This window comes from Leucoraja erinacea, chromosome 4 (assembly GCF_028641065.1).
Source record: "Leucoraja erinacea ecotype New England chromosome 4, Leri_hhj_1, whole genome shotgun sequence".
In the NCBI taxonomy this organism is placed as follows: Eukaryota; Metazoa; Chordata; class Chondrichthyes; order Rajiformes; family Rajidae; genus Leucoraja; species Leucoraja erinaceus.
Window position 1 is genome coordinate 92,765,501 of NC_073380.1, and position 12,230 is coordinate 92,777,730.

The 12,230-nt window shown below is 46.2% G+C and overlaps 1 protein-coding gene across 1 annotated transcript in view; it reads right to left on the reverse strand.

Moving 5' to 3' along the window:
• The window catches only part of bmp6 (bone morphogenetic protein 6), a 141,807-nt gene that overhangs the window by 1,259 nt on the left and 128,318 nt on the right, over nt 1-12,230 (reverse strand). Inside the window, exons 7-8 of the mRNA XM_055634800.1 lie at nt 3,125-3,164; nt 2,247-2,357 (exon numbers count right to left, since the gene is read on the reverse strand). Coding sequence (XP_055490775.1) covers nt 2,247-2,357; nt 3,125-3,164 — 151 coding nt within the window. The remainder of the gene's footprint in view (nt 1-2,246; nt 2,358-3,124; nt 3,165-12,230) is intronic.

Here is a 12,230-nt window from a genome sequence, read left to right on the forward strand (position 1 = left end):
GATAGTATACTGCCTTCCTGTTTTTGCTACCAAAGTGGATAACCTCGCATTTATCCGCATTAAACTTCATCTGCCCTGCATCTGCCCACTCCCCCAACCTGTCCAAGTTATCCTGCTTTCTCAGAGCATCCTCCTCACAGTTCACACTGCCACCCAGCCTGGTGTCATCTGCAAATTTGCTAATGTTACTTTGAATCCCTTCATCCAAATCATTGATGTATATTGTAAATAGCTGCAGTCCCAGCACCGAGTTTTGTGGTACCCCATTAGTCACTGCCTGCCATTCTGAAAGGGACCCGTTAATCCCTACTCTTTGTTTCCTGTCTGCCAAGGTTAATTGGATGCTGAGAATTGGCCCCAGGATGTAGATTTAGTTTAGTTGGAGATACATCATGGAAAGAGGCCCATCAGCCCACCGTCCACACCGACCAGTGATCCCCACACACTATCCTACACACTAAGGAGAACTTTACAATTTTTACCAAAGCCGATTAACCTACAAACCTGTACGCTTTTGGAAAGTGGGAGGAAACCAGAGAAAACCCACACAGGTCACGGAGAGAACATAAAACTCCATACAGACAGCACCCATCGTCGGGATCAAACTCGTATTATGAGTCCACCCATTGTGCCCCTTCCTCTCTGCGCTCAGCATTCCATTTTGGCCGCAACATGGACCAGCAGTCAGATTTCCACCCTTGGAATGACATATGGTCAGTATGTATCATCACCCTTCCTCTTTACCCGACTCATCACATTTAATGCCAGCCAAACTAATCTATTTTCTCCAGTGGGAATAACAAGCTGAAAATCTACTCCAGTGCAAAAATGTACATTAGCAATGTAGGGATTTGTGATCAAATGCTCTTTTCCTGATTATGATTCATTAAGGTTAAATCTGCTACAATATGAAATTCACAATAATATTCAAATGCAGCAAATAAAGTGTTTAAAACTAGTGGGATATAAACCAGGCAGGCGTGCAGTTTAAATTGGCATCATGGTCAGCACAGACATTGAGGACCGATGCACCAATTTCGGAGCTGTCTTGTTCTATGTTCTATAAGTAATTTGACTTTACATTTAGAGATACAACGCGGAAACTGTCCCTTCGGCCCACCAAGTCCGCACCGCCGAACGATCACACCGTCACTTAGCACTATCCCACACACTAGGGATCATTTCCAATTTACGGAAGCTAATTATGGGCCTGTCCCACTTAGGCGACTGTCGGTGACTGTCAAGTTGCCGGCAGTCACCTGAAAAGCCGGCAACTGGAACGGCGACTGTCAGACTGGAACACACACACACACACACACACACACACACACACACACAACACACACACACACACACATCCAGCCCGTTACGCAGGCGGGGGACAGGCAAGCGGGGGGAGCGCTTTCCGAGTGAAATTCACACGGTGCAAAGCCAAGGTGATACAGACACACACCGCGATGAACAGGAAGATTGGCGCTGTAATTAAGATGGCTACAGCACAGTGTACGGTAAGTCTTTTAGGAGAGGAGGAGAAGGAGTAGAGACAACTTTTAAGAAGCCAGAGATACACGGCTGTGAAGCTCAGCAGACTTTAACATTACCGGTTGGTTATCCTTGGTTCTGAAAACTACTGCTTAAGTTTTTTTTTTCCCCAATGAGTTAATGAAATTCACCGGTCAGCACCGGCTACAACCTACGAGAACCTTCGACCTCCTGGCAACCCACTAGGACCTCCTGGTGACCCACCTACGGCACGAGAATTCTCGCTACTCTTCATGGCGGCTTCATTCTGGTCGCTGCAAATTTTTCAACATGTTGAAAAATTCACAGCTACCGTAATGAGGCCGCAACTAGTTCCCAGAATGCAGGAACTCCTCACGACCATGAAGGCGACTCTCTGGCAACCACCCACGAACATGTGGCGACTGCAAAGTCTCCTGCAGTCGCCTAAGTGGGACAGGTCCATTAGCCTACAATCCTATACATCTTTGTAATGTAGGAGGAAACTGGAGGGCCCGGAGAAAACACAAGGGGTCACGGAGAATGTACAAACTCCATACAGACAGCACCCGTAAACAGGAACCCGGGTCTCTGGCACTGTAAGGCAACAATTCTACCGCTGCACCATTTTGCCGTTTTAAACCTGATACAGCAAAGCATCTCGCAAAGCCAACAAAACAAAGCACCCTGGAATCAAACTTAAAACAGGTCAAATTTAAAGATATTGCTTTCTCTAGGTTACTCACCAGTGTCTGCACAATCGCGTGATTCGTGGCATTCATGTGTGCATTGAGGGGAAACGAGCATTCTCCATCACAGTAATAGGCTGCGTAACCTTCAGGTGCAATTATCCAATCCTTTGGTGGGGGAAGAAGAAAAAAAAAACCTGAATTGTGGATCTTTATAATTTTAACAGAAAATGCTTTGTGTTATATTAGCTTCGCAGGCATCTTCGTTTTTTTTTAAAGTTTGAGAGATACAGAGCAGAAACAGGCCCTTTGGCCCACCGAGTCTGTGCCAACCAATGATCCCCGCACACTAATGCCCCTGTCCCACTTAGGAAACCTCTGGACACTTTGTGCCCCACCCAAGATTTCCATGCGGTTACCGGAGGGTTTTGTCAGTCTCCCTACCTGCTTCCACTACCTGCAACCTCCGGGAACCGCACGGAAACCTTGGGTGGGGCGCCAAGTCTCCAGAGGTTTCCGTTCAGGTTTCCTAAGTGGGACAGGGGCATAACACTATCCTATACACACTACGGACAATTTACAATTTTACCAAGCCAATTGGCTTCCAAACTGGCAAGTCTTTGTGTGGGAGAAACCCAGAGAAACCCCGCGCAGGTTACAGAGAAACCGTACAAACTCTTTACAGACAGCACCCGTAGTCAGGATGGAACCCAGGTCTCGGTAAGACAACAACTCTACTGCTGTGACACCGTGCTGCCCCTGTTAATATCAGTTTCCTTCCAATGGTCTGCTCTATCTCATTTGGATTATTCTCTTCATGGGCAACCTCTCCAGCTACAGTACGTCACAGAGGCTGCTGCAGGATGACGTTACTGAAAGCAATACTCCAACACCAAATAGTTCACCAACAATACCCCTACAGAATTTAATTAAACAAACCAACTAAGTTCTAAGAATCTAAGTTCAAATACCTCGCTCCCACCAAGTGTCAACTTTGTTTGGTGGGGGTTGGAGAGATGATCATGGGGATTTATCTGTGGGGAATCGTATACAAACTCATTCATTTCGGGGAACCTGCCATAAAACTTGAATGAGTCAGTGATTTAAAACTTAGTGGATGGGTTTGGCTGAGACTGCAGAAGAGCTGTCTGGGATTTTAATCAGCTAGATCCATGTGGAGTCTTTCAATATCTCCTTCTGCACAGCCAAAGTGAATAAATTTGAGCAAGGACTGGATAATGACGAAGGCTCGAGCCAACCTCAGGCTCTTTCAGTTTCAAAGAAAGACTTGGATTCTTGCTGCAGCTTTCTGGACCATACACTACGTTTTTGAACAAATCACAGATATTTTGCCGTGCAGTTACTTGCAATGTCGGACACAAAGATGTCAGCAAATGGTCGCAAGCAACATGACAGCTACCAGGTGATCTGGCTCAGTAATTACTTAATTTTTAAACATTAATTTGGACTATGACTCGCATCCTCTGAAAAACTCAGCAAGTCGAGCAATATCTGTGGAGTGGAAAATAATTGTTAATATCCTTTGCCCCAACGGATGCTGCTGAGCTCCTCCAGCAGCTCGCTTTTTGCTCCAGATTTTAACATCTAGTTTCATGTGTCTCCAAGATTCACAAAAGGCAGGATGAGGCAAACTGGGGAAAACAACTAAAAGGAAGGGAGAGAGTGACAAAGAGAATTAATTCTAAGTAGTCCACTATCCCAACTCCTGGGGCAGGAGATATCTGAGCTTGGGAAATGGTCGTTAATAGTACTCGAGGCAGGTACAAACTACCCCCTTCTAGAAACATAGAAAATAGGTGCAGGAGTAGGCCATTCGGCCCTTCGAGCCTGCACCGCCATTCAATATGATCATGGCTGATCATCCAACTCAGTACCCTGTACCTGCCTTCTCTTCATACCCCCTGATCCCTTTAGCCACAAGGGCCACATCTAACTCCCTTTAAATATAGCCAATGAACTGGCTTCAACTACCCTCTGCGGCAGAGAATTCCAGAGATTCACCACTCTGTAAATAATGATTTTCTCATCTCGGTCCTAAAAGATTTCCCCCTTAACCTTAAACTGTGACCCCTTGTTCTGGACTTCCCCAACATCGGGAATAATCTTCCTGCATCTAGCCTGTCCAACCCCTTAAGAATTTTGTAAGTTTCTATAAGATCACCCCTCAATCTTCTAAATTCTAGCAAATACAAGCCGAGTCTATCCAGTCTTTCTTCATATGAAAGTCCTGCCATCCCAGGAATCAGTCTGGTGAACCTTCTCTGTACTCCCTCTATGGCAAGGATGTCTTTCCTCAGATTAGGAGACCAAAACTGTACACAATACTCCAGGTGTGGTCTCACCAAGACCCTGTACAACTGCAGTAGAACCTCCCTGCTCCTATACTCAAATCCTTTTGCTATGAATGCTAACATACCATTCGCTTTCTTCACTGGGCAGGGGTGTAAAGTCCTCAATATTCGCAAGCGTCAAGGGAACGGGTTTCGTATGAATAATGGAGAAATGTGTACACAATTGTGGCTGCTGGCAATGATGCCAAAGCAAAGAGTCGAACCTTCTCTGTACTCCCTCTATGGCAAGGATGTCTTTCCTCAGATTAGGAGACCAAAACTGTACACAATACTCCAGGCGTAGTCTCACCAAGACCCTGTACAACTGCAGTAGAACCTCCCTGCTCTTATACTCAAATGTGTCAATACTCTTCTAGTGCCACAAGCTGTACAACTGCAAAATGATCAAATGCAGAAACAAAGAACTGCAGTTGCTGGTTAATACTCAAACGCACGCAAAGTGCTGGAGTAACTCAGCGGGTCAGGCAGCATTTCTGGTTAGGAAGAATGGGGCAGCTTCCCTGGAGAACATGGATAGATAATGTTTCAGGTCGAGACCCTTCTTCAGTGGGTGAAATCCAGGTTAGCCGGGAAGTGGTGTTTGGTAAATTGAATGGATTAAAGGCCGATAAATCCCCAGGGCCAGATAGGCTGCATCCCAGAGTACTTAAGGAAGTAGCTCCAGAAATAGTGGATGCATTAGTAATAATCTTTCAAAACTCTTTAGATTCTGGAGTAGTTCCTGAAGATTGGCGGGTAGCAAACGTAACCCCACTTTTTAAGAAGGGAGGGAGAGAGAAAATGGGGAATTACAGACCAGTTAGTCTCACATCGGTAGTGGGGAAACTGCTAGAGTCAGTTATTAAAGATGGGATAGCAGCACATTTGGAAAGTGGTGAAATCATTGGACAAAGTCAGCATGGATTTACGAAAGGTAAATCATGTCTGACGAATCTTATAGAATTTTTCGAGGATGTAACTAGTAGCGTGGATAGGGGAGAACCAGTGGATGTGGTGTATCTGGACTTCCAGAAGGCTTTCGACAAGGTCCCACAGATTAGTATACAAGATTAGTATACAGATAAGAGATTAGTATACAAACTTAAAGCACAAGGCATTGGGGGTTCAGTATTGATGTGGATAGAGAACTGGCTGGCAAACAGGAAGCAAAGAGTAGGAGTAAACGGGTCCTTTTCACAATGGCAGGCAGTGACTAGTGGGGTACCCCAAGGCTCAGTACTGGGACCCCAGCTATTTACAATATATATTAATGATCTGGATGAGGGAATTGAAGGCAATATCTCCAAGTTTGCGGATGACACTAAGCTGGGGGGCAGTGTTAGCTGTGAGGAGGATGCTAGGAGACTGCAGGGTGACTTGGATAGGCTGGGTGAGTGGGCAAATGTTTGGCAGATGCAGTATAATGTGGATAAATGTGAGGTTATCCATTTTGGTGGCAAAAACGGGAAAGCAGACTATTATCTAAATGGTGGCCGATTGGGAAAGGGGGAGATGCAGCAAGACCTGGGTGTCATGGTACACCAGTCATTGAAGGTAGGCATGCAAGTGCAGCAGGCAGTAAAGAAAGCGAATGGTATGTTAGCATTCATTGCAAAAGGATTTGAGTATAGGAGCAGAGAGGTTCTACTGCAGTTGTACAGGGTCTTGGTGAGACCACACCTGGAGTATTGCGTACAGTTTTGGTCTCCAAATCTGAGGAAGGACATTATTGCCATAGAGGGAGTGCAGAGACGGTTCACCAGACTGATTCCTGGGATGTCAGGACTGTCTTATGAGGAAAGACTGGATAGACTTGGTTTATACTCTCTAGAATTTAGAAGATTGAGAGGGGATCTTATAGAAACTTACAAAATTCTTAAGGGGTTGGACAGGCTAGATGCAGGAAGATTGTTCCCGATGTTAGGGAAGTCCAGGACAAGGGGTCACAGCCTAAGGATAAGGGGGACATCCTTTAAAACCGAGATGAGAAGAACTTTTTTCACGCAGAGAGTGGTGAATCTCTGGAACTCTCTGCCACAGAGGGTAGTTGAGGCCAGTTCATTGGCTATATTTAAGAGGGAGTTAGATGTGGCCCTTGTGGCTAAGGGGATCAGGGGGTATGGAGAGAAGGCAGGTACGGGATACTGAGTTGGATGATCAGCCATGGTCATATTGAATGGCGGTGCAGGCTCGAAGGGCCGAATGGCCTACTCCTGCACCTAATTTCTATGTTTCTATGTTTCAGTCTGATGTACGGGGTGAGGAGAACAAACCTGGAAAACTTTACACTCTACCTTCTCTCTGCCCTTGTTCTCCCCTCCAGAGGTCTACACACCCACTTTTTCCTTTAACCAGATTCCTATTCCCGTTTCTGTAGAGGAGGCCGAGGGGTGACTTATTTTCCACCTTCCTTCTCTCCCCCCTACAAACAGTCTGAAGAAGAGTCCCAACCCAAAATATCACCTGTCCATGTTCTCCAGGGATGTTGCCTGACCTGCTGAGTTACTCCAGTACTTGGTGTCCTTTAAAGGCCCAAATGTGCAATCCTCACAGATACAGTACCGCGCGGTGAGAACAGGGTATGTTTATTTTTAACCAGCTCACCTGAAAATAGATTTGCTTTGATTCAGTTACACAGAAGCAGCAGGAAATAATTTCTTACATGCTAAATTATGATCGGGACTGCACCGCATGGAAGGCTTGCGGAGGCACATCCAACAGTTAGATTCAGAGGCCAGTACCCAAGGAGAAAAATAATTGGAGTTATGGAGGAGGAAAATACGATTGGACAGGTCCAGCAAAGAATTAGCACAAGGATTTCCGTTCAAACAGCCTTGTGTGGTGAATCACATCACACTTCCATGGATAAATAAAATGTCCTTAACACCAAGATTATCTGCCCCTTCCCAACCTATTACTTGGCCCAATAGATCAGTCACAGCCTGAGGTCACATGCCTCGTCCACACACATTCAAAACAAGGTCTCAATGGTGATATATTGTCTTACATACTATTTTCTTACATACAGTCTAGTAGAGTATGGACATACCTATGCACATCCCGATTAGCAACGCGGACAGAAATAGTCCACATGCAAGTGGATCAGTTTTTGGCGCCATTTTCAAGCTCTAGTTCTTGTGAGTGGTGCCCGACGCAGACAAGCCCCAGGCTGTGCTGTGGGCCTCCATCCATCGCCTTCCTTGGATGTGTGGTTCGACCAGCAGACCAACGTTCCTCTCCTCGCCCATCCACCTTTGTGCCAACATTGAGGGCTCAGTAGGCTATTCCCCGGCTCCCTCGCCTACCGGCTTTGCCCTGCGCATCCGATATCGTCGCCAAATCTCGCTCCATCCTCCCGGTCTCTGGTCTTCGGGGAAGGGCAGGGCCTGGTCGGCGGCTGTCCGCAGCCCGCCAGGTCCCACAGCTGGCCTTGATCAGTACATTGGAGATTTCCTTCGCATCTTATATCCCCAGTCCCACTCTCCTTAGTTGGAAGATTCCGTTGCACTGCTGAAACTTGAGCAAAATAATCCAGGCCGACCAACCAATGCCACACGGAAGCAGTGCTGCATTGTAGGAGCGACTATCTTGCAGACGAGCTGCTAAGCCAAGCCTCTGCTCCTCTGGGAGGGCCGTCCTGCAGCAATGATGTGAAGCTGGGCAGGGGTGTAAAGTCCTCACTATTCACAAGCGTCAAGGGAACGGGTTTCGTATGAATAATGGAGAAATGTGTACACAATTGTGGCTGCTGGCAATAATGCCAAAGCAAAGAGTCGCACAGCAATCAACTTTCCATGGATAAGCAAGTAAGTTTTTAAGTAAGTAAGCAACTAAGTTTTAGCTAGTAAATTTCATCCGTACATAACGTACATAATGGTGGCCGATTGGGAAAGGGGGAGATGCAGCGAGACCTGGGTGTCATGGTACACCAGTCATTGAAGGTAGGCATGCAGGTGCAGCAGGCAGTAAAGAAAGGGAATGGTATGTTAGCTTTCATTGCAAAATGATTTGAGTATAGGAGCAGGGAGGTTCTACTGCAGTTGTACAGGGTCTTGGTGAGACCACACCTGGAGTATTGCGTACAGTTTTGGTCTCCAAATCTGAGGAAGGACATTATTGCCATAGAGGGAGTGCAGAGACGGTTCACCAGACTGATTCCTGGGATGTCAGGACTGTCTTATGAAGAAAGACTGGATAGACTTGGTTTATACTCTCTAGAATTTAGGAGATTGAGAGGGGATCTTATAGAAACTTACAAAATTCTTAAGGGGTTGGACAGGCTAGATGCAGGAAGATTGTTCCCGATGTTAGGGAAGTCCAGGACAAGGGGTCACAGCTTAAGGATAAGGGGGAAATCCTTTAAAACCAAGATGAGAAGAACTTTTTTCACACAGAGAGTGGTGAATCTCTGGAACTCTCTGCCACAGAGGGTAGTTGAGGCCAGTTCATTGGCTATATTTAAGAGGGAGTTAGATGTGGCTAAGGGGAGCAGGGGGTATGGAGAGAAGGCAGGTACGGGATACTGAGTTGGATGATCAGCCATGATCATATTGAATGGCGGTGCAGGCTCGAAGGGCCGAATGGCCTACTCCTGCGCCTAATTTCTATGTTTCTATAAACCCACCCATGCTACCGGCTTCCCGATAACCAGCCCCCAGTCACATACCCAGCCCAAATGCTCCAGATCCCGGCTTCAAGGATGGTAAGTCAGCAGATAATAAGGATTTGTGGCATTATCCCTGAACTAACAGCATTAAAACAGATCAGCCACATATTATCTCACTACTGTGCATGGTGCTGGAATATATTCTAAAGGACATCAATGGCTGTTGGCCAAAGCCTGTGAAATGAGCTGTACAGATAGTACTGCTTGCACTGTCCTTCCTTCACTGCTTGTAGCAAGGAAATGATCTCCCAATGTTAACCTTTGAATTGCATGCCTGGAAAAAATCAGCAAAACGGGAAGAGGTGCTCATTGCAAATCGAGTGACAACCCAGTACTGTGTGGGGAGGAGGATGCAAACTGCAAACACGAGGGAATACGAATGGCCAGAATATGTGTTAGCAGCACGAGAAAGCAACCATCTAATGGAGAACCTAAGATCAGATCATGGGAACATCAGCAGCAATGGCTGGAGATCACAACCTGACCTCGGTATAATGATGCTCAACTACCGAGATTGATCAAATTGGAGTAAATATGTAAACTGAATAACAAAATGCCCCATTCCCCTTAAAGTATTTCATACCACTATCACAAAATATTTCGATGAGACCATAAGATATAGGAGCAGAATTAGGCCATTTGGCCCATCAAGCCTACTCTGACATTTAATCGTAGCGGATCAATTCTTCCCTCTCAATCCCATTCTCCTGCCTTCTCCCTGTAAACTTTGATGTCCTTATATATTTCATATTTCCTTGTGACAGTGGAGGAAGCCAGTTTGGCCCATAGGTCTATCCCAGCTCACGGATCAATCCCATTCCCACATTCATTTTCGCAATAATCCATTCTTCCCACATTCCCAACAATTTACTGCACCAGGAACATGGTAGTGGTCAACAAACCAAGCAACACTTTGGAATGTGGGAGGAGACCCACATTGTCACAGGGTGCGTGTAAGAAGGAACTGCAGATGCTGGTTTAAATCGAAGATCGACATAAAAAGCTGGAGCATCTCTGGAGAAGGGTCTCGACCCAAAACAGTGTCTGGAGAAGGGTCTCATCCCGAAACGTCACCCATTCCTTCTCTCCAGAGATGCCGCTAGTCCCGCTGAGCTACTCCAGCTTTTTGTGTCTGTCTTCTGTTACAGGGAGAACGTGCAAACTCCACACTGACAGCACCAGAGGTGTGGATTGAGGCCGAGTCACTTGGACCCCGAGGCAACAGCTCTGCCAGCTGTGCCACCTGTAGTAGGCACACACACAGCTTTTCAGAAACATCTAGAAAAGAGACTGACCCGCTGAGTGGCTCAAACATTTCAGGCAGCTGCAGTGTTTTTGGGTGGGAGAGGGAGGGATTCAGAGAATTGACCATTTTAATTGAGGGAAGAATGTTAGAATTGGAGAGAAACTGTTACTTAAAATTGTTCCAAGAGATTTTCAAGAACTACAAGAGCCAGCCAGGAAACGAGTGTATCAAAGTCCGCTCTTGCCCGTCAGTTACTTGACAATTAACTTTGAGTTTCCAGTATTAGTCGCTTGATCACACGCTAGGAGCTCGAGCTGACCCCCCCTTTCTCCCACTCACGGGCAAGGAGAACAATCACAGCAACTCCATCCCCTGCCCCTGCACGAGATCACTGAGCACTGTGCAGGTCAGGGTTAAGCGTTAGAACATTCCTCTTGTCGTGCCTTTCTCAGTAACAAACCCGGCAGTGCGGTATCCGTTGAGCAAACAGGAACACTCCAGGCAATATTATTTGGCTGGGGTGGGGAAGTTTCAGAGGAACTATGAACATAAACACTTTAGCAACACAGCTGCTAAGTGCTGAAGCATTCATGCCTTCTAGCAAAGCTGGATAGTTTAAATACTTTCAAAAAGCAAACCTGAAGTATGTGACCCGGAGATTCCTTACTTACATGACTGTGAAGGAGGGAAGCAGCTTGCTGCATACACTGAGATGCATGTTTTGCACTGACATTTTAATAACTCTGGCACTGGCCACTCAAATCAGCTGCCCTGGGCATTTTAATGACTGTTTTTACTGTATTTTAATGTTGCTGTTTTACTTGCTTTTAACTATTTATACTGTTTCATCAGGGACTGGATTGTTTTTACTGTTATTATGTGTGAAATGTTTTTAAGTTTCATGTGCGATGCTCCAGTATTCCCTGGGAAACGTCTTCTCATTTTGCACTGTACAACTGTTGCTTTGCAAGATGACAATAGAGGTTGATTGATTGATTAGCCAATCTAAGCAGGAAAATAGCTTACTGCACACACACTGATAAGCATATTCAGCCAATCTAGTTTTTGACTGTGGAAAACTAAAAACAGTGGGGTAGGTTATACAGATCCTCTGGTCATTGGGGGGGGTGGGGGGGGGGGGGGGGGGGGGGGGGGGGGGGGGGGGGGGGGGGGGGGGGGGGGGGGAGGGGGGGGGAGTCAGAGGATGAAAATAAACAAACACTATGAAACAAAATCACCCAGATAGCGAGAATACTAACACAGTTGCAAAACACAAAGCTTTAGGACATGCCCTGTGAGTCAGGGTGTGCTAATGGAGAGAGAAAACTGAGCTAATATCGCACACACGGATAACCAACAGCAGAAGTGGCCAGTTGGGACACAGAGAGAGAGGGCAAGTTACCTGAAGTTGTACAATTACCAAGTCTAAAAGGCTGCCGGAACGGGCGTCACTATCCTGGCGAATACAGACCAATAATATTTCTAATATTTCATCGATCGGAACAAAACTTATTTGACTTGCAGCAGAGGAGAATGGTGAGTAAGGTGGCGAAAAATCGTAGCGCTATGGGGGATCGTATTTACGCAAATTTAATTACAACGCAGACCGACCGGAAGTGGTCAAGATGAGAGTTTCAGTAAGACTATAGAAGATAGATAAGGAGAAGACAATGTCCTCAGTGCCGGCTTCCAAATGCCCCTCAGAATCTTGATGCAAGAAACTGCAGATGCTGCCCCCTTAATCAAACACAGTGTTGGAGGAGCTCAGCGAGTCAGGC